A 27,061-nucleotide genomic window follows, 5' to 3' on the forward strand; every position below is an offset into this window, starting at 1 on the left:
CCACTGAAAAATCTTCTTTCTTTTAACTCTATCTCTCAGTCCTCTGACATTAATTGAGAGTAATTTTAAATTAACCGACATCAAGAACTATGAATCTATATCTGTAACAAAAAACCTTTAGAAATGTACATAGTGGTGACAGTTTCACAGTAGATGGGAAGCTTGATGCATTTCCAACTCTAGGAAAAACAAACGCTTTCAAGTTAGATTGCAAATTAAACAAGTACAGGCAGACATCGGAACCGGAAAACATACCACACATACCATCACCCCACCCTTCAACACTATCAACCACATTCATACACATAAGCATAATATATGCTGGCATGTTCGAAACCCCTCCCATCACTTATTCTAAATCATGGCGTGGCAGCCTTTTACACAAAGTATTAATACAGTCTTCTTACTGTGACAAAAAAAAAAAAAAAAAAAAAAACCAACACCGAAAATAAAACAGTAACTCCAGACGATATAACTTGACCTCATAATTAACGGATTCAGATAATGTGTAACTAATGATACTTTAGCCCCAGGCTCAAACGGCTATATATAATATTTTAAAAGAAAAAAAACGTAATAAACGAACGTAATAGATAAACCCCGTGCATACTTTAAGCTTCAACAGCTTGTACCCCACCAAATGGCTTTTGGTACCATTATAAACTTTACAGTATATAAGGAGTTTCTTTTTTAAGAAAACGAATTAATTAACTTTTGAACTATTCCTCTTCTTTTTTTTTCTTTTCCTTTCACTGTTAACGACCGGCTTAAGGTAACCGTAAAAGGGCATTATTTATTTTCCCCTTTTAATTTCTCTCAAAACAGAGTCTAGATATAAAATTTATAGTTGATTTAAAGACCTCGCTGGTGTCTAAAACTGGCTGGGGACGAGACTTTTCTAAATAAAAGAACAACGTCCCGCCCACCTGCCGTCATAGACAGTGACCACAAGCAGCCGGTGACGAGATCTAATTATTGCTTCACAAGGCACTAACGTTAATCCTCCTGCTAAGATTGTAAGATTACATGGATATTTACTATTAAAGGGGGGAGCAGAAACAAATCGACAATTATGTTGTATATTTCAGATGCCATTTATCTCGATCAACTGAAATGTCTAGGACCAGCTGGAGACGAGACTTGTCTCAAAACACGTCCCGCCCTCCTGCTGCCGCAAAGACCATTCAGCCAATCAGCATGTCCGGCGTTGGTGACCACGAGAAGCCGGTGACGAAAAGAAACAAAAGAAACACTTTCGCCCTCCAGCTCTCGCGGACCAATCATAGCTGAGGAAGCCTCTCACGTGTTCATGGCTATTGATTAGTTGGATTACTTTGCTCACCGAATGGAAAAGGAAAGAGAAATGCGATGTACATGTATGTATTAAGTTACACACACAGACACACACACATGCACACCAAACCACTCCCCCTCTCCATTTGTAAATATCTTTAAAAGGAACCCGTTCTATAATTTGCGTTGTACAGTGTTCACATTCCTCTAATGACACATTTTAAAGATTAAGTAACAAGCTAGACATCTCGTGGAATGCAATAAGGCAAACCTATGCCTACATTAGTACAAATTGGCGGGTACTATTTTCTCTTTACATTCATGAGTTTTGACTGGTGCTTTAAATTGCATGGTACTTCCAACCAGATTATATCTCATGGAATGTCACAAGGCTTACATTCTTGAGTCTTAAAATCTATACCTCAAAGTACGATATGGCGGGGAATTTTTTTTTCTTCACTTTACATTCCTGAATTTTCGACGTTTGGAGAATTCGTTAATGCAAAAACAAAAGTTCTCACAACAATTCTTTTCCACAATACACATATCAAGGGATTGAACTTTAATATAATTACAGTTTTTGTAATGCATATTTCCAGCTGGAGTAAATACATCTCTAAACCCACCAAGGTTGCATAGATTTCCACTCAATGATAGAGACTAAGGGGGAGTAATAACATCTTCCTTCCGTTAACCCTGACTTTCATTCTCAGATCCATACCTCAATTGTTGATGAGGCATTCCTATTCACCCATAGCTTTAAAATGTATACGCAGTTCAAAAGAGAAATTTTCATCTTAAGTTCAGATCTTCTTTTCATTATCTGTTACATAATCCATTATAATTACCATTTTCTTTCAACGTTCAATGAACACACACTATCACTCGATGAATTGCCAATTTATACCGCCCTCTTCGGACCCGGGCATGCATGAAAATTATTGCAGTCGTCATGAGAAAAAAAAATATCAGCATAAATAAATGAAACTAAAGATCAAAAAATGTTAAAAGCAAACGAATATAGATATATGAAAATCAGGTCTACAAGTATATAGTTACCCCAAATAATACGAGAAGCAAACCGAACCAAAATAAAACATTGAACCAAAAATAAAGGACAAAAGACTCGGTGTAATTGTTTATCGAATGAATTATAATATATAAACTTATAAGCCTATCACCTTAGATACCACACATAGAAAATTTAGATTCTGTCCGTCTTGTTATCCCCCCTTTGAATCAGTAAACGACCAATTTAGGGGTCTGGTCGTGGGGGCACTGAGGGGGGGGGGAGGGAGGGGGAGAGCTAAATCTTAATTTTCGCTTTAAAAAACGAGGATTTTTTAAAACTAAAATGCTGTTTGTCCTGACAGACTTTCTCAACGGGAAGGGGGTCTAGCCCCATAATTCTCTTTTTAAAAGAAATTTAATTTGTTGACAAGTACATTGCCCAACTGGCACCCTCGAGATTCGAATTAACGTAATATAAGGGTTTTGGTGTTTGGTATGGTATTTATTGACTCATGCATCGCAGTTACATAATTATACTGAATTGCACATGGATATTGCATTTTAAAAACAAGTGTACAATTTAAAACAGTATCATTTACATGATTATAAGTAAACGTATATTATTATGTAACATGTTTATCCTTAATTTTGTTCCAAATTTAAAAAAAAGCAAAAATACGAACAATAAGGAAATGGGGAATATGGACCTAAACAGAAATTGAAAGAGAGAAGGGAAAGATGTAGAGAAAAGAATTTTAAAAGGGTGAGAGAGGGAGAGGGGAGGATAGAGGGAAGGGAGTGACAAAAAGAGAAAGAGAGGTAATAAGAGACCGAGAGATATAGTGAAGAAAAGGAAAGAGCAGGAAAGAGCAGGAAAGATAGAGAGATAGAGAAAGAGAGAAAGAAAGAGACAGAGAGAGTGGAAAGAGAGAGAGAGAGAGAGAGAGAAAGAGGGGGAAAAGAGAGAGAGAGAGAGAGAGAGAGAGAAGGGGGGGGGGGGGTAAAGAAGGGGGAAGAGAGAAGGGGGATCTTGCCAATAATTAAAAATTACATACAAATTACATCAAAAAGTTAAAAGTATACCATTGCAACACTACGAATAGTATTAATCAGATGAACAAAAATCGCATTATGAAAATTGTATGGCGCACCTTAAATCTTTTGGGAGTTATATAAAATTGCATCTATGAGAATTATTTTGAAAAACGCAGATGGTATAGTAGAAACAATATTTGTATTTCCCTCCCCTGGATCCGCTAATAAGGAATAGATACATACTTTTTTTTTTTTGGGGGGGGGGGTGAGGGTTCCAGATCGGATAATGATTGAATTTATTAAAGTTGAATTCGAGAGGAAGAAGTGCAACCTAGGTTAGCATTCTCAATTTTTAGCACTGGCACTGCATGCTCGCCGCTCCATACGGGTATGTTAGCACATACTCATTTTGTACACCGATGAGTCATCACGATCACTGCTCAGCAAAATATCTGTCAGCTGCAGGCGAACTATGCATGCAGCGAGCAGATTTCTCACATTGAACGTACAGTTTATCCCACGAGCGGTAGCAGACGAGATTTCGGACCGACAAGAGACCAAAGCAAGGTAACAATTCAGCCACCGAATATCTTTTCTCTTCCTGCCGAGAAATGAAACAACGTATCAACGAATAAAACACGGATTTCTAAAATATAAGGTGAACATTTTACCCAGCAAACTCTAGCCTCTTCGTTTGGGCGGACGAATGAATATGGCATCCAGAACCGAGCGAGGTTCTGCATCGGAAGGCCAGACCAGCGGCCCCGGTGAAGTGAATGCAGCGGCCGCAGCTGGGGATGCGGACTGGAAAGAAAGATGCCGCACCCTCGAAGGTCAACTTGAAAAATTTCGATTGCAGGCCACAAAAATTCGATCTGTCCTGGGTGAAAAGGTAAGCTTTCAATCCTCCTTTCATGTTTTCTATAATTCAATTTTGTAGGACAGAAAGCTCCACATCTACTCGTACTCGTCTAGATTGAATATTTTCATTACCACCGTGCAATACAAAATTGTCAGCACCATCATCTATTCTGCAATGAATTTCCATCTGTTTATGAATAGAATCATAACTATAATGATAACCATCACAACGCTGTCTCATTTTTATTATCATTCATCATTCATCACCATCATCATATCATCATCCATCATCATCATCACCACCATACCATCAACATCACCACCATCATCATCACCCTCACCCTCATTACTATCACAATATCACCAATACCTTCATGATCACCATCACTAATACCACCACCTTCATCACAGCCATCATCATCACCGTCACCACCACCACCATCCCATTTCACCACCACTATCACCACCTCCACCACCACTATCAGTATCACCACCACTACCACCAAAATTAGCACCATCTCCATCTTTACCACCCCCACCAGCAACAACACTACCATCAACAGTAGGCCTACCATCTAACTCCATAAGTACCATTCTTACCACTACTACCAATACTTCACCTTTACCACAACATGACCACTACCATTATCATCATAATTATCATGATATTAAGGATGATGATGATGATTATCATCATACTAATCATCATGATGATACTATGTCCAACTATGCACCATTTTTCATAAAAAACAATACTATTACAATTATGATTGTTAAATTGTTTAAAGTGGTAAGTAATTGCTAACTAACAAGAGATTTATATAATATTGGATAGCTTTGAGTGTGATACAAGAATATATTGTCATAGCGAGAGCAATATATTCTTGTATTACGTGAAAACAAAGCCATACAATATTATTATTATTATCTATATCAGGCTGACTAGTCAAATAAAACAATTTAACTGACCTCTGTAAATATGGATTTGTTTTTGTGTGATATCAATATCGATAGTTGAAGTTCCTGGATGACTGAGCAATACAAAAACAATTGGTCAGTCATCTGGGTACTGCGCTAAAGATATTAAATACACTGATTTATTGTACCACTTGGAAGCCTTTATATAGATAATAATGTTTCTCATTCATAATCCTATTAAGTAGGAATGTGGATTATTGGCACTTCAATATTGCAAAGAATGTATGCTAACTTTCTTGATCTTCATTTGTAATAAACAATATGTGTGCTTCTTATATTTAGGGGAAACATTCAACATTTAATACATAAGTGAACAGGGGACATAATTTGTAGTTATCCATATAATGGCGGATATAATTTATTTAGGCAGTTACAACATACCATACTGGCTGTCATCACAAATAAGCTGATTCATTAAAGAATTGTCTATGAACTTCATGAACTTGGCAATAATCCAAACTGAAATGAAATAAAATCACCCTATTTTTTCCTTTTTACTTGGGGAAGGAGGATTAATTACCAGCCAGGTTTAACTAAATACAATATTTCTATTCATTTTATCAGTCATGTGTACTCGGTTGGAATTGAGGCACAATGGTTCTTTATCATGCACGGTTGCTTGTAATGAGCTGATATTTTGGTGGTTTCTTTTACAGAAATGTTAAGAATTTATATAATTTGTTAAAGGGACTTTGATATGATCATGAAATTTATTAAATTTCAAGTATTTTTTATTAAGAATATGATTTAAAAATTTTCCTTAAAATTGTTCAACTAAATACAAATAAGGGAACATTGGAAAATTGTATTTGTACAAAAATACAACTACATGTACCTGTAAAAACCATCTAAGATATAATTAATTAACAAGAGTAGATATTTTAAGTTATTTTATTCCACTAAACATCTGTTTAATCTTGCTTCCCATGTCAGTTCGGAATGACTTTGTCAACCTGTATTTATCAAAAGTTAAATGATCGTTTGAGAGAATCTATATGAGGATTAACAAGGATAAAGAGTTATTAAAAGCAAGGAAATGTTTCAAAATGACAATATTTCCTGTGAGAAAACCCAAGAGTAAAGAAATTTAAATACAGAGAGAGAGAGAGAGAGAGAGAGAGAGAGAGAGGGAGAGAGAGAGGGAGAGAGAGAGGGAGAGAAAATGGAACCATAGATGAAAACCATAAAGTGCATGAATTAGATTTGGTGTCCTCAAAGATGTTTATACTATGTGCAAGTTTAAATGATTGCAATACAACATGATGTAATTGAAATGACCAGGGAAAGATTGCATTGGAGTGAGTGAGGATGAAATCTTGAGACGAAGGTGAAGAAATGATGTCATGGGTTAGTAATGAGGCCAAGGCATGTTATGATGAGTGTAGAGCCGGCTACGGGCCACTCTCTGTCAACATCTCACTGACCTTCTCAAGCATTCCTCATCTTGGCCGTCAAGGAGGAGTGGAGGAGAGGAGAAAGATTGCATCTGTAGCCTTCATTCCTGACTCTTCCTCATGATACATTGAAAACATCATTGTTTGTGTTTGCTGAGCAATGGCATTGAGTTGCCAATTTGAGAACTCGTGAATGCCTCCCGTTTAATCCATTGAGTTTGATTTGATAATCATGGAATTTCTATTCCATAGGTTTTAGCTTGACATGTCTCAGGCTTAGTATTTAACTAGTTAATAAGACTGATTTGAGGCAACTTTTAGTTGAGATTGTTTCAAAGCTTACACTTTGAAATACTACTCTTCAATATTTTTTGGAAAAAAATTGTGTCTAAAAAAATGAGCATCTTTTCACTCACATCAAATAATGTCATGTCTAATTTATGAATAAACTTTTTTTTGAGAGGGGAAGTATATATTTCTGAAAATTTTGTATAGTGATGGAACAACATTCCCCTTCATTTAGGTCAGCTAAAGATTTGATTCAAATTGCTTTAGATTGTCATCTCCAGATTTAGGGGAACATATTTAGTCTGTCATGCGCTAAAATGAAATAATAGTAATTACATTTTCATTATTTTCATTAATCGTAATTTGGTCTCACATATGAGGAAATACCATTAATTTGGACACAAGTTTTCACCCATTTTCCTTGTCAAATTTGATTTTAGAGCTGTTTATTATTGGTAACAGGAAGCAGGAAATTGGTAATTGCCCAAATGGTGTTCCCAGGTCTTTGTAATAAGATAAGGGTGAAGTATGGTACCTTTTGTTTCATTGCTTTACAAAAGGTGTAAGAAATTTGTTTAGACAGGAATTGTTATTACCCTACAGCCAAACAATAATCCTTTATTACAATACAAAAGCAGAAATACAAATATTTAGACTGGACACTAATAGCCCACTCCTCTACCTGCCAAATAACAGGCAGCATCTAAGCTATTTTAATATTCTAATTTCTAAACCAAGACGGAATAAGCTGATGGAAATATTGAATAACAAGCTCAATTAAATGTTATCGTCTTCATGTAATTTTATGATATTCTATTTGAATATTTATATAAATTGAGGCTGTATTAAAGTTGTTTTGTGTCAATTCAATGGACTGTATTGTGATTTTGTCCATAATAGTCATCATTGAGGTGTGAAGAATTAGTAGTACCATCAGTAGCATGAATGTAAACAGATAAAGGGTGTTTTTCATTGTGACAAGTACCCTAAATTATAGTCAGCTGATAAGCTGATTTACCCTCCTTCCCCCTCCCCCTCCCCTATTCATGAATTATATAAATGTTTGATTATATATTGTGGTGTCCAGACATTTTTTAGTTCCTAATCCCTTCTTATCCTCTTTTATTCTTCTTTGGCTTCACTGATGCAAGACAGTCAATATTTGATTGTCTGGTCAAGTGCTGGTACTCCTAAATGGCCATACTCTTTAAGTGGGTTTGGTCCATTCATCCTTTCAACGCAATCTATCTGCTGTAATAATGAATAGAGGCAGTTGCCAAGCGTGTGTCACCATGTATGTGATGCGGGCTCTCCATTGTGAGGCCATCTGCCCCTTACAATAGTTACCCATCGTCATACTATTACTGTGAACATCAATTACCGTGGAAAGGGGATCCCCTTTGTTGTTAACTCCATCCTCCGCAGAGTGCATTGTCTCCTGCGTTGTCGCCATATTGTACTCGGGGACGGGAGGAAATTGCTGATGCTTTCCGCTGCACACACACACATACAGGCCCACCCTCCTCTCATGGTTGGCGGAGGTTGAGTGGCAGACGTTTGTAGCATAATTTAGTTATATTGTGAGGTCATATGGCGGACACAATGTCCTATGTGTATTATGCAGTGCTAGCTTCTGAGCTTGGAATACACATCAGAAACATTGTAGGCCTATAGTCTGCAAACTTGAATGAAATAGCTCATCATTTTTATCAAAACATTAATTATTGTTTTTAAATAATGAGATGGTAGTTCTATCCTTCTCATTTTAAATAAAAATTCAGGCCTACCTTTCTTTGTATACATACAATTTTAATGTTTTCTTTATACTATTGTGTTTTTTTGCTGCTGACAATATGGATATGAAAGATGCAGAAAATGTGCAACTGGCATTTGGTATGAAGGTATTATTCTAGTCTTCATAATTAGGATTATGAAGCTGAAACCTGACAATTTTCAAGAAAATGAATATAGGGCCCTTATGAGTTTTGTAGCTAAGCTATCACATCTTGATGATTTACCTACTATACATTTTGGTTTTGGTGTTACAAACCAATTTTATTTTGAGGGAAATTCGATAAGACCTACAATAACTGTTTTTATTATTGTCAAATTTGCATAGAACCAAGATTGCATTCTTGTGAATCAATTTAATCGATATATGCATGTTTTGCTTTTGTGTCTAATCTTTTGCCCATGGGAACTGAGTGTTCCCTGTATTAAGCCTATGGCAATGAGAGAAGTAAATATTCAGTGGGTTAACAAACCAAGTATATTTAGAGAGAAATTTTATAAACCAAAACAATTTTTTTTCATGGGCATAAGACAAGGAATGAACAGTGCATTATCATAAATCAATATACAGGTACCTAATTACGATATATTAGAATAGGATTATCTTTAGTGCAAATAAATTCATGTAGGTACTAAGCCCCAGCGCCCTCCCCATGACATACAAGTAGGACTACCTGGCTACCAGCACATTTTTTTTTTAGATCTTTAGTGGATATATTTAGACACTTGAGCTTTGTGTGGTTATGATATCCCTGTAATAGATTGATTGACAGGTTTTTATCATCTTGATTTCACAAATTTTCTGCCTATCAGTTTTAATTCGGCTTCTACTGTTGGATGATTTCTTGTTCAAATTAAAAGGGTTGTTGTACCATTATGTTCCTGTGACATTTACTCCGAGTTCAATTTTGTACACTAGCTGAATTTCTGACTTGAACCCTAGACCAGTCACCTAAAGTAACAATATATCTAACCATAACCCTACATCTAAACTAAAACGCAATTGTAACCCTTGCCCTACTTAATTATGAAGAATAAAGTCCAGAGCAATTGAACTGTCATGGGAGCAAATTTGGAATCACCATTTTGAAGGTGCTTCAAGAGCAAAGTGAGATCCTCAGCTGTTAGGATATGTGTAATTCAAGTTGATCAGGAAGTTGTACTTTCGACATGGCTTCTGCAAAGATCTGTTTCTATCTGATAAGAAACTGACCATCATAATGTGCACTATTTGTATTAAAAGTTAAATATGGAGTTTTATAAAATTGTCAATTACCATGCAGCTGTCCAGCTCACAGGTAGTTATTTTCAGGGACAGAATTATGAAGATGGTGGAGGAAGAAGAGAAGATATGATAAGAGGGGGTGAAGATATGATAGGAGGGGGAGAATACAAAGAAGAAGAAGAAGAAGGAGGAGGAGGAAAGGGAGGGGGGGGGGAGATGACTTGGGTAGAGAAGAGGGGGGGGGGGGGTGGAGGATTAGGAGAAGAAATGAAGAATAGGAGAAATGAAATGAGAAGTGAGAGAGAGAGAGAGAGAGAGAGAGAGCAGAAACGATACAAAAGATATTTTGAAGCACATTAGTCACTTTTAAAATACAATAATTTTACTTTCCCTCTAAGTTCTGGATGAATTATAATTGAATAAAATATATAGATGTATGTCATAATAATAATTATATTCCGTTCTTGTATAGCACACAACACATTTTGATAGAAAGTCTCTATACGCTTCTGAAGAGCTTCTTTTTGTGGAAATTATTACCCTAGCTTCATCTCTAGCAGCCGTTATCAGCGCTCAGTGCAGTTCGAGGAATATTCCTACCAGGTACCCATTTACCTCACCTGGGTCGAGTGTGGTAAATATAGATTAATGTCTTGCCAAAGGACATTAGTGCCGCTGCGGGACTCGAACTGCAAACCTTGTGATCAACAGTCCGGTGACATATCCACTCGGCCACGTATGTAGGCTATAATATCTAAATATGTGTTAGTTTAAATCATAATATACCGGTAGACTTGGCATGTGCATTCAGCAAATTTTTGTTAAGTCTCTAAGACAAGTGTGATGAGTCATGGTAATGGTGTCCATGTACATGAAGATGGAATGTCAATCTAGCAGATTAATTGATCCACCAAGTTTCAAGGACCCCGCCCATCATTTTATCGTATATAGTTTTTGTCTTGTCAGAGATACCCCTAATCTAGTGCATGATCTTACTAGTATCCTATGCCATGCACGAGGATAGAATTCTAACAATGCCAAAATTTCAGATGCATACTGAATCTGATATACTTGTATCATACTGCTTTTAATATGTTTTGTCAATTTACTCTTTTGGCATTTTTGTGTCATTCTGTCCATGGGACATTCATGTCAATTTCTCTGTCTTGTACATTTTATGATTTAGATGTACATCATAATTGACAAAATGAATAAACATACAACAAACAAACAAATAAACAAATAAATAAATGATTAAATACAGTCCTAGTTAATAAAATGAATAAATAAAATAAACAAATAATATTGTGCATTTTCGCGTGAACATTAAAACAGGATTTACTCCCGTCCATTAGATCCACTTTCTAAAGTCAGTGTATAGAAAAGTGCTTCTATCTTTCTGTTTCGATTCATCCAATCTAGTCTGTAGACTCTCTAATTGAATGAATTTTGATAGGTTTTATTACTGTGCTGAGTGCTATGATAATGATTTAAGTTTAAAAGGTACCAAACTGACCTTCATCATTACAAATGAGAAAAATTCTTAATTTGCTCAATGTATAGTCTCAAGTGAGAATTACAATACATTTACTTTCATGAGTCCTCTTCAGGCCTGATATACTATTTTTGAAAGTAAAGATAGTGATCTGATTTTTTTTTTAAATCGTGCGCACTGTCGTACCACCATTTTGGGGCTTTGTTGTAAAAGCATCATTGCCTAGGAGTAGGATGTGACAGGGAGTGACCCGAGTTCAGATTTCATCTTGCTCTGATGCAGCCAGTAATTAGCAAAGTCCCTCCACTTCCTCTACTAATCAAAATCCTCTTTGTTTCACACATATCAAGCCAGATTAGGCCGATAATGTGTGGCTCAGTGGAGAAAACCATTACCACATGCACTTAGATAGATAGTAGCTTGACTGGAGGGTGTATGCTGGTGGTGTTTTATGCTGGTCATAGAATTAAATCATTAGAGATTATTTGGTGATTAGCATGCTTTGTTTGCATCAAACAATCAATGATGATGTATGTGACAGAAGGTATACTGCTGTGGAGTGGTGGTAAAACACATCAATATTAAAATAAGAGATAGACTATGCTAGGTCTGTTCTAAACATTTTGTGAAAATATTTTGAAACCTGTAGTCCAAAATATTTTGCTGGATATTTGTGGAAACATTTATTTTTGATATATAAATAAATATGCAAGTATATTTTAAAGAAAATTAAGTTTGTACTCTTCTTACATGTTGGTTATCCATCATGATATTTTTGAATAGATAGTTACTGGGATTCAAAAGTCCATGTTATGTCAGCCTGTGTATCCTATGATAAAGGGGAGAACATAATTTAGTTATTTAGTCATTTGTTAGAAAGTATGGATTGTTACTTTTCTTCATAGCTCGGATGGTTTAACGCAACTGTGGAAAGAAGATCCCATATCAAAGTGGATTAGAGAACCCAATAAGAAAATGTTAAAGATATTTTATAGGCTTATATACTGGTATTAAAACTAAAAGGACAGTGTTTAATCAGTGATTGGAAGTTTTTTAATCAAAATTATCATGGAACAAGTGAAATCATTGTCGAGGAAATGCATAGTATGCATATTTGTGGCTTGTTTACAAGGCCACAAAGGTTGGAAAGAAAGGAAGAAATTGCATATGAATTTGTTTGTGGCTTGTACTTCATCTGGTCACATACCTTGGAGTACACATCCGTGATTGTTACTGTCGTTCCCCATCTCGGAACGTGTTCTTCCATTGATTTCATAGCTAGACGTTTGTCGATATCAGCGGCTAGGACCTAATTGAGCGTATGGCAAGGATATCAGGGCAGAGGATACGTCAGAGTGATTTCCCTCGCGCACTGGAGAAACGCTTACGCCCAAAGTTCATTACCAAAGGAGAGGGGGAAGATGGGGGTCAACGTGATCATCATCGTCATCGTTCGCATATTTCTGATTTCGGACGAAATATCAGCGGGATGCAAGAAACAGTAGGGTTGAACAGCGGTTTGGTAAAGCAATGCATTTTAACGAGCAGGAGAAGCAATTCCCTGTTTGTATCCTGCAATGCAAGTTTGTAAAAGTGGAACATGCAGAGGGAGGATGCTCAGATTGCGAATTTGACGTTCCTCAGATGAGATATGTTTGATAGCTTATGATAATTTGCAGGTGAAGAAGAGTGCATCTGCAAAACTGTGGTGTACTTGATTTAAGCTAGTCTGAAAGGGAGCAGTCAGCCTCTCTCCCTTGATAATTATGGGAACTGGAAGTTCAGTTTATCATCGTCTATTTACCTACTATTCATGCTATTTTTCAGCTCTGTTAATTTCAGCAGATTCTAAAAAATCTGGTAGAACCATCAATAAAATAAAAAGGGGTCCAGTACATAAGATCAAGAACTTTTCGAAGAGATAATCTAGAAATGCAAAACATGGATCATAGAATATGATAACTTTAGAGACATCAAAAACAACAACCATGTTACCTCTGGTGGTAATGGAATCTATTGAGACCTTTAAGCACCTGACTGGGCTGGACTAGTGTAAACGAAAAGTCCTTATCATAAAAACCATTTGTGTTTTCATGATGTTGTTGACAAAAAAGAAGAGCACTAGTGGTGCTTCATGGCAGTTATCTGTGCTTAAAAGTTTTTGGACATTGAACCAAGCTACAAGTACTTGGAATATCTAGGTCTGTTGAAGACATCAGCATGATTCGAACCTGACAGATAGAAAGTGTCTTCCACGGTATGAGTAGAATCCACATCCCAAAATACCACTTCATCAGGCAATGATATTGATAGAGGTATGTTGATATGACCATTACACAAAGTGTAAAGCCAGATATGTAATTGCAGAAACATTTGAAAATTATGATTTATTAGATTAGAGTTCTAGATAACGCACACCCCAAAGCTGCAAAAATGGTACAATGAATTTACTTGGTATGTCTGCTCACTTATGGAAAATTTAGGAACAAAGAATATTCTATGACAACACAGCATGCATTAGTTATATTGAAATCCCACACTTGTATGCCCTTGTGGGATATTTCTGCTGGAAAGCCAATCACTGCTCCTATACTGAAATTGTAAACAATTTTACGTGTTTTGGAAGATTGTACATTCTACTTAGCAGGGTATTATTTTGGGAAGCAATGTTGGTATAACTATTTGAAAACTTTTTTAAATGTTGGTCAAATCAATGGGCCTACTCATGTTTATTCAACATTAGTGACATGTCATATTTGTTAGGGTGAAAGAAAAAAAGTCTACATTTTCTGATGAGAGCCAGGAGGGCGTAAGTTGGTAACATTTCATGTAGAGTTTACACCCTTTTGGGTTTAGAAGATGATTCTTTTTGCCTGTATGCCCTTATATGTATACAGGTTTTTGGTCATACTCAATATTCAAAGATTGCTCTAGAGCACTCTAGAATATGAAAGATCTTTGGAGAGGTTAAGAAAAGCATCCTGAGAGTAAGTGACCCTGTACCAGTTAGTTCTAGATAGATCTAGATTATTCCAGTCATTAATGGGTATCAGGCATAAATGAAATGTCTATATCACCAGAGCACTCTACCAAATGTTAGTACTAGGTCTACTACTGACCTCTATTTCATTGTAAGTGAACTTCTTGAACCAGGTCTGACCCATATGATGATACTCTTTTGAGAGTTGTATGATTGGAAAAGCAATCTGTTGACTTTGCCCTGTCAAAGGAATAAACCTGGGCAATAAATTCAACTCAAGATTTAATGGTTCGATGGGATAAACACACATGTATAGATAGCAATTTATGAAATTGCTAACCATACATGTGTGTTGTATATCTCCTGCAGCAAGAAGAAAAATGTGATTTGTGGGCAAACTGCTTTCCTATAATCTTCCCCAGGAATGCAGCATAATTTACAGACTTTGAGAAATTTGATGGAAAAGCACAACATTTTGTGTGACTTGCATTTCAGAACTTTTACCTTAGAATCTGTATGGCTTTTCATATATTCCTTGAATCTCTCTTGGAAATGAGTTGGTATTCTTTTATCTTGATGATGAGATTTAATTAAGGGCTTATAATTATATGCATCATTGAAAGAAAACTTGCTTTTCTCTTGTGGTTTGATGTCACTCTTGAAGTCTGTTTTGTGTCAAGAATGAGTAGTTTTATTTATATTCTGGTAAAGGCAGGCTTTGAAAGTAAATCCCATGTATTGAATTCTAATTTTCTCTCTTTGTGATGATTGTTCATCCTTGATAGTGTTGAAATGTGTCCATACCATCTCACCTTTGTATTTACATGTGAAATAAGACATGTAATCCACCAGCATTATAGTGGAGACTGGCTCATATTTATTTCATAAGAATTTCAAATGCCTTGGGATTTATTCACAGTAGTCTGGCACTCTATAATCATTGCATACCATATGCCCAGAAGTGTATAGGCATTTTATGTCAAGTGGGAATAGTACAGCTACAAGTACGCTTATAAACCTGGGCAGTGTTATGATGATCAAGGCTTGTTATGGATACGCGTGTAGGCTATTAGCATTCCCCTCCTGCTGCAGTGGTGTTCCATGTGTATCTAATGGATGCGTGAGTAAGGCAGCAACTCATCATTGACTCATTTTATATATCTACTCCGGGAAAATGATGGTGGTGGGGAGATACGTGCAGGTGAATGGATGCAGGCCTGCCTTTTCTTCCTTTTCTTGTTTCCTTTGCTTGCCTTGCCTGCCAGGGAGTTTATTCATCCCCCGTCTCATTATTTATCAATATATGCAGGCCTTGGTGCACAATTTCCTGGCACAGAAAATATGACTTGAGCCGTGATGTTTTCCTCACGAAATCAGGGGAATCAGAGAGTGTGAGCTTGCCAAGAAAAAAAAATTGTGTGGCAAACCTGCTTGTATGTTGTTGATAGAGATCTATGCAAATACATATATGGTAGCCCCTCATGGCCATATTGATTATATCTTAGACAAGGAATATTAGAGATATGGGAAAAGTGTGATTAAGTGAGAGGAAATATAGAGGAGAAAAGAAAGGGGACTCGAAGGAGAATGGTAATTGGTAGAACAAGAAAGAGAGGGGGAGAGAGAGAGAGAGAGAGAGAGAGAGAGAGAGGCAGATTAACTGCAAAACAACAGGTGAAAAAATAGGTACAAAACAAAAAGATTGCACTTAAAAAATAACGAGAACGAATGGGAAGAGAAGAAGTGGAGATGGAAAAGGGAAAAGGCAAGAGAGAGAAAGATAAAAGGGGGAGGAGGAAAGAGAGGAACAGTGAGGTACATAACTACTTATCTAGTAGCAGGAGAGATGAGAGGTTTGGGGCATGCCTTGCTTAAATTTAGAGTATGAGGGTGAGCTTAGGGTCAAAAGAGAAAATAGCAATGGATAAGGTAAGGTAGGAGTGGCAAGGAAAGTGCAGGTGAGAGAAGAACCAGAATAGACATACTGGAGATAGGAAGAGAAATGTCAAAGATACAGTGAGATAGAGGAGGATGCAAATTGAGGGGGAGAGACTGACAGAGACTGATAGGAGCTCTTGAGAAGATGGACAGGGCCGCAAGTCTGCAGAAGATGTTGACATCTTGCCCCTGTTCTTCGGTGGATGCTATCAGCTTAATGAGTCTCTAATGCTGGGGTCATGGCGCAAGCGGTCCACAGGAGCCATTCCAATTCATTGCCACGAATCCAAGACGAATGTAAACACTCACTGCCACATTCAATGTATCTCATTCTATCCTCTCGTCTTCAAGCAAGTAGAGTTTCCTTCCAATGTAATGTAATTGAAAGCAACCAGAGCTGACGTAATTAAGTACGGTTCTGTGTTTGCAATGCAGCTCATTTCATTAGGTTTCTTATTGCAGCAGAGACAGATGATAAGCGGATGTGATAAGCTTATGTTTTTGTTTGAGTAATGTGTTATTGCTCAGGTCTGCCATGGCTTTTTATGTCTATCACACTATGGATTACTAACATCATAAATAGTAAGCTTACTGCTGATAACATTGCTCACATCAGATAAAAGGTTTTTAAATACCTACTTAATCTACATAGCTTACTTTGGTCATCACACCAAGGTGTCAACTAAATTGTCTGTTTATCATGAAACAACAAAAACAACAAAGACTGTAACAATGTACAGTGTTTGTCGTTTTAACAGTGTAACAATCTATAATGAATAATTAATATTCAGCATATGTTTTTAAAGTTAATCTTTTGAAGGTTTTAGATGGTTTCAATTTCCCAAATGTAATATTAGTCTTCAATACATTTGAAGTATTATGAGCCTTGTCTTGTAAAAGAATTAATGTGGGGTTGATAAAAAATTCTTTATATGGAGAGCGGAAAACTATTTTGATATGAAGTGAGATATGAATTGAAATGTGGAATCATGATTTCAAACTTGAATCATAATAAAACATGCCTCATTAATTATTTCATGTTTTGTAAACTTTACCAGCCTAAAATTTAGTGGTACTTTAAGGATTATGTCAGGGCGTTGGTGTTGGGCCTTCAAATTCTTTGGATGATGGAGATGAAATGTGATCATTATGATGGTTCATGTGTATCAACTGAGATAAATAGACTATCCTCTGATGTCGTGGGTGCTTTCATCTGATGCAACACTATCCATTTCATAAGGTGTAAGCACTTCACTTGTCATATATACATTTGCTTCTGATCACAGCTGTGAAAGAGGTTAGGTTTCTTTTATATAAAACACATATCGTCCTTGTTTTCACGAAGTGACGGTAGTGAGGAAAATCGTAACGCAAAGTGAATGCAATTTTTGTTCACTACCGTCACTTCGTGAAAACAGCGACGATATGGGCCAGTCCCAGAAAACAATAGACTTGCCTAGTGTGTTGATACCATTAATGGAATTTCTTTCTATTAATTCTATGAAATTATATTTTTACCTGATGAGGCTAAATTTGCTGGCCTTAAGGCGGAATTGAGGAGGAGAATCAACTTTTTAAAGGTCCTATTAAGCTGAAAGATAAATTGTGTAAACAAATATGTTATGGTGTAGAGAGTGCACAAAGGTAAATGATTTATTACAGCATTTCGGGAAAGTGCTGGTTTGCATATACATGTACTGTTCTAGTGTTACAAGGCATTCACACAGAAAGTTGACCAAAATGAATGATAGAGTTCCCATTATATACAAAACAATGCTCAAATTCTTCTTGCTAATGGTGTTTTGCTATAGGGTGTTCATACAAGCAAATTAAATATGTTTATCATGTATGATACTATCTGAAACAAAATATTCTGATTCTTTTCTCCATCTATTTTGGTAGGTAAAATTGTTCTATTGACAGACACAGAGAGAGAGAGAGAGAGAGAAAGAGAGAAAGAGAAAGAGAAAGAGAAAGAGAGAGAGAGAGGGAGAGAAAGAGAAAGAGAAAGAGAGAGAGAGAGGGAGAGAGAGAGGGAGATGGAGAGGGAGAGAGAGAGAGAGAGGGAGAGGGATATCTAATTCAATGAAAGTGATGCTTAGATGTATGAGTGTGATACCAGTCCATCATTGCTCAGATAAGTCCATGCACCAACAACATAAAATATACATGAACTATGTCGTAACTTCTGCCTTTGTTTAGAATTATTCTCTTCCCAAAATTCATGTTTTTTTCTCAAGACAGTCCTAGCTTTATGACTTAGCTGATCAAACAATTTCTCCTGCGTAATAGCATTATGACTCAGGCCTGCCGGTCCATCAAACCTTAGAATTGTAGAGCCCTTTCATCTGAGAGTAATGATGGGTTTGGATAGCCTAGCTGATGTGGAAGCATTAGGGAGAATGTGAGCGGGGCGATTTCTCCGTAATCACAGGTTGGTGTCGTAGACGTGAGTCATACATTGGCAGAGGCCGTCTATTTCTGGCTATTTGACACAATGCAGGCCAGACAATGTAATCATGGAGATGAATCGATAGAGATCCTCAATCCAGCAGTGGTGGTATCAATTGCTTCCCGCTTCTTTTCTTTACGGTCATTAAGAATTCATACCAATAGTGACCTTGAACATTATCATCACAAAGAATTCATCCTTTTGCCCAAACGGTCAGAATATTTTCCACCGTTTAAGTGGACTGTACTGTTGCATTTATTCAGAATTCTTTGTTCTGTTTTGTGATTGTGATTTACTGCTCGTTTGCAAGATAAACAAAGATGGATGGCGCAATCTATGAAAAATTACTGCAGATATAATCCAAGTGTATGACTCAGAAGTCTGAGTAATGAGGGATTTGTTATTAACTTTAGAACCATTTGATGATGATGGTAGCATGGTGGTGGAGAATTTATGAGAAAGTGGTAGATTAGGAGGAATATTAGAGAACAAAGAGGGAGATGAAGGAAAGGCATAAAATGTGAATAGGATGGAGCGGGAGAAGAAATTCATGATTGAAATAAATCATTTGACTCATATTGGGAGAATTTTGTTTATTGTAAAACCACATCTGTCTTGAATATGCGCAGTTTTAGTTATAGAAAGCTTTCAAAGAGAGAGGTGTCTTTAAATTGTGCATTAGTGCATGATGAGAAAGCTATCAAAGAGAACAATCACCATATCCCCCAATCTAAGGTAGATGACAACATGTTATTTACCCAGACTTTATTGAATGCTCTTATGTTTGATTGCATGTCAGTGCCCTTTATTCTGTAATTAGTGATTGTTATTTTTTTGTATCTTTGTATAGGGATGGGCCTATGTTGAATAGTTTTCATATGAAAATGGATATGGACTCTATGACCTTTTGAAATTAATACTATTGATTGTTGATTGTATTAATTGCCCTTTAGAATTGAAGAGCCTATTATATGACTTGTACGATGTATTATTTTTTGTGAGTAATTTGCATCTATTGACCTGTTACGATTTTATTTTAAAGGGGCAACCCAGAGATTGCTGTTACATTTGTAATTAGACAAAGTGGCATAAAGTGTATTGTAGAGGTGACATAATGATCAGTTATTCCCATTAGTATTACATAAATGCATCCCTTGTGTGTAGGCGGCATTGTATTTACGTCATCAAGTTGTGGGGAAGAATTTCTACTCATAAAGTGTGTGTATGTTTTAAACAGTCACCTTGTATGATAACACTTACAGGCATCATGTTTTATTGAAAGAAATTAGAAATGGGATTGTGTATTCCCAGATGTTGATGCTGATGTAGTGCATAATTTATGCTTCTACCGTTTCTTTGTGCCTAAGAATCTTTCAAATAGGTGGAGAAGGAAGTGCAGGGAGTGAGGCAGAGAGAAACTGTCTCGAGTTACTAGCTTATTTTCACAGTCGAGGGTGTCTTGGGACAATGCATTTATGGGAAATCAATCCTGCTTGCCTGGAGACGTGTTTCCCTGTTTAAGAGAGAGAGAGAGAGAGACAGAGAGACAGAGAGAGAGAGACAGAGAGAGAGAATGGCGATACATAAGAAAATAGGAAGAAAGTATGAATGGGATAAAGAGAGAAAGGGAAGATGAAAACCAGAGAGAGACAAAGTGATGGGGGCAGAAGTAAGATGTAGATTCAGGTAGAGCTAGAACTGAAGCTTTTGAGTGAATATGATTTCAAGGGATGGATGAGAACACAATAATTGCACAAAAAGTGAAATTTGCCAGGATTAGAAGAAAGATAGAACGGGATGAATAGTGATAAGGTAAGAGGAAAGAGGAGGGAGAAAAAAATATGGGGGTTAAGACATGACTTCAGGGTATGGATGAAAGGAAAAGAATTATGCAAATAGTGTATTGGCAAGATAGGAAGAAAGAGATGATGGGATAAAGAGAAAAAAGAAAAGACAAGAGGATAGAGAAAATGATGGGGGGGGGGGGGGGAGACATGCTGATGTAGATTGTCATACAAATGTGACTTTAGAGGATTGACAGAAGCACGGCAATCACACAAAACGTAGATTGCTAGGATAGAAAGAGAGAAAAAATGAGATAAAGAGAGAAGAAGAAAGAGAAAACCAGAGAGAAAAGGATGGAGACAGAGATGGAGATGTGTAGATTGGTGAAAATAAAGCTATTTGGAGAATATGACTTCAGGGGGTAGGACCAGAGCATGAGAGTTACACAAAAGAAGTGAAATACCAGGAAAAAAATGAGAACCATTCAGGGTGTGTGATAGACTGCCAGCTCTAGACAAAGAAGTTCTGTTAATGTTTCCCCTGTGTCATATTTCTACAGATGACTTGTATGAGTTCTTGAGTGAGTTGGCTGGAAGCCAAAATTATTCCACCACTTTCCTCCTAGTAATATTAAAGGCAACATGTTTTTGAGAGAGTTTTCTGAGATGACAGGTGTGAAGGCACGCATGGTTTAAAAATGAAAAAGTAGTGGTGGTACATTTGGTATATTGTTGATAAAACCTGTCTTGGTTGAACAAAATCGTTTTATTCTCCCTGCATCATCCAGAGCTGTTGATGGAAGATGCATGATGTATCTATTTTCAACCACATAACGTATTAATACATGTAGTTAATGACTTTTTATCAACAAAAGATATTCACTTTTATCACATGTTTTTGTTTGTTTGTTTTTGTTTTGTTTAGAATGTTGTATGTATTGTGATAATGGTGTGAATGTGGTTCAAAAATATAATTTCTGCATATGTTTTTATCCCTACAGATGCAAGAATTGGAGGAGAAAGTCGAGGTGTCGACTACAAGAGCTGAAAAAGCAGAGAAAGAAGTAAGTAATAGGTATTTTCTCAATTCTTAACAATCCTTGAATAGTTCCTGTGGTACTTTTTTTGGAGTATAATTTCTTACATGTTGTCTCACATTCAGATATTTAACAACATACATAGTATAAAGTTGATTATGTTGACTGATAGATTCATTTGTTTTTTGATGGAAATTACAATGGTTTCATCAATATAACCGTATTGCCAATGTGATATTTGATTGAATCACCTTTAAAGGCAGTCAATATTATATACATATTTCTTATCTTCAAGTAAGATTCTATGAATGAAAAAAAAAGCTGAAAATGATTTAATATTTGTTTGTTCGCAACTTTGCATGTTACTTTTGCCCGGATGGATAGTCTGATGCACAATAAAGAAAAAAGAAGAAAAAAATATTATAAAAAATCCACTGATGACTATCTTCATCAGATGTTGAAGTACTTTACATCCACAGCGTACCTTTGTTCAGACTGTGTGTTGAAATATGATTTATGGCATGTAATGTACAGTCATTGTAATGAGAGTGTCACTGAGATGAGTAATGGCTAATGGCTAGGAGGTCACACTCATACTTGTAATTACAATATCTGGGCCAAACAAAAGAGATTCCATCTTCCGATGCAATCCCACCCTGGAGCGACGTTGGATTGTACGTCTTAGCTCGGAATGGATCTCTATAGTTTGCCTTCCAGCATGCTAGTTGATAAAATCATGTATGGACATGGAAAGGAAGGACGATTCAACGCTGGCTATCAGTCATATCTTTAATAACCTCCAGTTGTGGGTGCTTTCACACTGGATGAGTTAGTTGTATAGAGACGTCTTACAAAGCGTAAAATTTGATGTATTTTTACTGTTGAAAATGCAAATCTCATTATTAAAGCTACTTTCAGAATGTAATTTTAACGACCATTTAATATCTTCAAGCAGTTGACCAACAATATGGCTCTCATAGACCGCTGAGCATTATAGAAATTATTTGATTTAAATGATAGATCTGCATAGCTTTACATTCATTATCAAACTTGCACAAGGAATTTGGTCATTCATCACAACTATTTTTTCCTGAACACATCACTGTTACTCTCAAGAGATGACTAGTGAGTGCCTATTTGCACTGAAATGTAGTATTGGAACAATAGGGTAGAAGTATATATGGAACATCAAAATAATTGATCCTGTACATGCACTTACTAGCGACTTCATTGAATTGGTAACTTCGTCATTACAGTACATGTTCAGACTTTGTCTAAATATGAACAATGGAATTACCTATTCATTTACAATCATAATGAATTATTTAGAAGGAATATAAAAATGCTTCTCTGTTTCTCACAATAACCTCTGTCACGTTCTATTAGACATTGACACCTGAATGCTGTAGTCAGCGGTAGGATAGTATTTCCAATTAAAACACATGCTATGTCATTTGTGTACATTCAGTGTTGTATTGCACAGTGAGTGTGTTTGCAACCTGCAGTTGGTATGGATACGTGATAACCAGAGCGGACAATATTTCGGCTAATCAAATCTCATGAATATATCATGTACTGCATGTAAGTTACTACAAGTGCTAGCATGATTATAATTAGCTCACTCTCTTCATGTAATATTAGCAGTAGTTTTTTGTTTTTGAAAAAGATAGACCGATAGATATATAGAAATTAGAAGACTTTAATTTGAAAATTGAATGTTAATCTATGATGAGAGAATAAGAATGCTTTCAGAAATGAAATAAGGTTAGTCCTGATGTCAGTGACTTTGAGATATGTGGGTATGAAATCATTTGAAAAATGTCAAGCTGTATTTTACAATTTTTACAAAACTAATAGAAATGTGGTTTGATTTTGAATTGATGAAGCAATTTGCAAACTAGCCCATGATTTTGTGTATCAGGATTAACTTTAATCTCATTTTTCGGCATACATATGAAGTAGTGCTTCCGTAATTTACATCAGGATTAAATTTAATCTGATCAAGCAAGGATGGGCCAGTAGGATCAGCTAGGGCATTAGTTTCGGCAGACATATATAAACACAAAATACTTGTGATGTGCAATATTCATCTATTTTACGGAAGGTCAAAACGAGATTGATCGCTTGAGCTCTAGCGATGCAGGCTTCCTCCCGAATTGCTCTCATAAATTTCATTTCAGTCACATAACGCTTTACGGTACCCTTGGAATTTTGAGATTTCAAACGACATCCTGGTCATATTTAATAATTTCCCATCACATCTGTAGCCAGATCCTATATGAGTTTCATAATTCATTTCCAAAAATACTGTTTCATTGCTCGTCATATTTCTCATCAAAATATGATTGTTGTGATGCGATGTAAAAATCAATAGTATCATACCTTCATGTATGTATTTGAGTCACTAGACCTATATACACATGTATGCATTTGGTACAGTACGGCTGTAAACATTCTTCAATGGTTAACACACAAATAGATTGTCTGGTATGATATGATGAAAATATTGTGCCAGTTTTACACTGCATGCATGTCATTTAGAGATATATTGATTCAAAAGAGTAAATTAGTAAGTGGTATAAAAATTGACAGTTTTCCTATGAGTCATGTGGCAATGGCGCCGATAGAAAATATAGTCTAATAAATGTAGTTACATTCAACTTAATGATGAAAAAGATATGAATGTACCGGTATTAAATGACGATGATGATTATAGCATTCATCATATCTGTGAAAATGGAACATGAAGTCATAGATCTCCTTGGCCCTGCATAGATGCAACACGTACATGTCGGCCTGTCTGTGGTGTAGTATGAGAAGCCAACCGTTTCCCCCATTCATAGCCCCTCCAAGAAAGTAATTTGAGTAAGGCAATGGTAATCAATGCTTGTCTGCTGAGTGCATTAAGATTCGAAGGCTCGTCGCCATGACATATGGACCTACGATTTGTTTGTGCTAGTCCCACATATTCCGTTTGGCGGAGGGCTTACACTGTTTTGAATTTAAAATTCCTGAAACATTTTTGTTTTTACACATGGCTGCAGTTGACACTGCAGTTGGATCTGTTAGCTTGATAATTAATCAATAGAAAATTGTAACACTTCATAGCATATTCTTACATACATGTACATGTAGGTTTGCATGTATAAGGGTAAATATTTTGATATAAGTGGCTATAAAGAACTGGTTTATAAATTACGTTAATTTGTTTCGGTTTTCTCCTTACTCTTTTTTTAATCCCTTTTTTTTTAAATCTATGAAAGGTTTCATTGACTGAAATAATGGTCACATCCTACAAGTATCTTATTAATGTACTGCAGACCCACACAAAGATGTGTTTTAAAACATGTCAAAATAAATGGCTCCAATACAGTTAATGAATATAAATGTATTGATGTAAATCCCTCTGCTCCTGTCATTCTATAAGGCTTCATCATTGTGATGAATGTAGTTCATGTAAACCTGTTTATATTGTGCTTTTACGAGCCTTATTATCTGGTAGTTCTATCCAATTAACTGTAATTGAATTGATTATTTGTCTGTCACGTCATGGCCAAAACAACTGTTCATCAGTATACATTGTACGTTGTTCACCTTCAGCAGACATGCAGCAGTTTCAAGGTGGATGATTATTTGTATGACGTCACATTTATACTCCTGATGAAAATTGATTTTGAAAAGATACATTAATTCTAGTCTCTTCATTCATATTGTAATTGTCTGTTCTTCTTTAAAAAATGATTAAAATGAACATACAGTAGTATATTCGCAGTAGACATGAAGCATTGATACTTATCATGTTTAAACAAGTGTAGATTTAAAGTTGTACTAGCTACTTGTAGCCTATGTATATTATGCAAAGATATGTGAAATTTACAATGATCTGATAATTCAGTTCATCACATGGTCTTCTCCTATGGCATATTGTCACATGAGCAAAATGATTAGAATCAGTTAGCACATATTTCCTTGAACTCTTATAAGGTACAGGACTCTTGTTTATATTGTTGAAAGATTGCATTCAAGGATTCAATGCAATTAGAATGTATGGGGTGCAAAGACACATATGCTGCCTCCCATAGATGACAGGATCAATTTGCACTCATTTTCTCTGTCATCTTCAAACCTTGAATTACCAGGACTTGTCACCAGTTGGTTAATTGGGACTGTTCTATGCAAGGCAGAGAGAGTACTATGTGTAATCACCCTTCCATAGTGTTATCCTGTAGAATACATGTTTGTAGTTTGTGTATGTGTAAAGAATAACGCTGAGTTGTGAATTATGTAGGATATGTGAATATGTATTTGATGTAAGTCGAGCAGAAGGGTATCCCTGAGACACTAACTACACTACTAGGGATTGCCCCTGTTACCTCATTTCTATCAAACACCAAATATATTATTTTCAGTACGGTGGATGCCCATCTATCATTTCACCACCCTCCAGGCATAACGGTCACCCCATTTCATATATCTTGACCTTTGACCCATGAGGTCATTAAGAATCATGTACACTGGCACCAGAAAGGGCTACAACAAGCATGAGATCAGATGTCCTCCAAATTGCAAGAATCTCAGAAATGTAGAATGTCAACAAATTAGGGATCTTGAGTAGATTGAGATGTAGTGAGACGGGTAATCTCCTTGGAGCCTGGTTCCCATAATGGAATCTTCTCAAGTTGGAGATGAATTGAAGTAGACTTGTTTGTCAGCTCTTTGAAATGAGCATAAATTGCATATATGTTCATGTCCATTTCCATAAATGGACACGAACCATACATCATAGGTTCAGGACCTGTTTTTTTTGTTTAAAGGGTGAACTTTAAATTTGGAGTTAAACTACCATGTATTTAGGAAGCCTATCATTTTTGAAATGTTTAAATGAGATTAAGTATTCTTTCATTCCCATGAAATAATTCTCATATATGTATTTCCAAATTTTAGTTTTGAGAAAGAAAGAGAGAGAGAGAAAGAGAGAGAGAGAGAGAGAGAGAGAGTACTATTTGTATTACAAAGTACATGTACATTGTAACTATGCATTGCCCCACTTCAGAGGAAATTTCCTTGTAGAAGTGGTTTTCATCAACTGACTATATCCAGTATAAAAAACTGTTAGGCCTGCCATAATTTCATGATGCTGCAGAATATACAAACAATTGAAATATAAGACAATGAAGTACATGTATGAATCATCTATGTTCCACATTGTTTAGCCGAATGAACAGTTGACTTAGTTTTAATTGCATCCATGGTACAGATAGTGGTTGATGTGCTGGTAGGGAATAGGAAAATATTATTCATAAAAAGATATATACAATAAAATCACACTTTTGGGTGTGAATTTGGGGCATAAGTTTTATCAAGTGAAACCCATTTATTTGAATCCTTGGTAAGAGTCTATTTAATGATAGTTCATATATTCATCATGCCTTTACATGTTCATAAGCCAATATTTTCTTTCCCAACCTCAGTATATTTACTGGCTCGGCAATTTTCATT

The 27,061-nt window shown here is 36.1% G+C and overlaps 1 protein-coding gene across 2 annotated transcripts in view; it reads left to right on the forward strand.

Annotated features, from left to right (window-relative positions):
* Positions 1-3,621: 3,621 nt before the first annotated feature.
* The window catches only part of LOC577575 (pleckstrin homology domain-containing family H member 1), a 65,681-nt gene continuing 42,241 nt past the window's right edge, over positions 3,622-27,061 (forward strand). For both annotated transcript variants that reach the window (XM_030999816.1, XM_777793.5), the window contains exons 1-2: positions 3,622-4,231; positions 21,527-21,589. In XM_030999816.1, coding sequence (XP_030855676.1) covers positions 4,046-4,231; positions 21,527-21,589 — 249 coding nt within the window. In that variant the 5' untranslated portion in view covers positions 3,622-4,045. The remainder of the gene's footprint in view (positions 4,232-21,526; positions 21,590-27,061) is intronic.

This window comes from Strongylocentrotus purpuratus, unplaced genomic scaffold (genome assembly GCF_000002235.5).
Source record: "Strongylocentrotus purpuratus isolate Spur 01 unplaced genomic scaffold, Spur_5.0 spur5_scaffold_5, whole genome shotgun sequence".
Classification (NCBI taxonomy): Eukaryota; Metazoa; Echinodermata; class Echinoidea; order Camarodonta; family Strongylocentrotidae; genus Strongylocentrotus; species Strongylocentrotus purpuratus.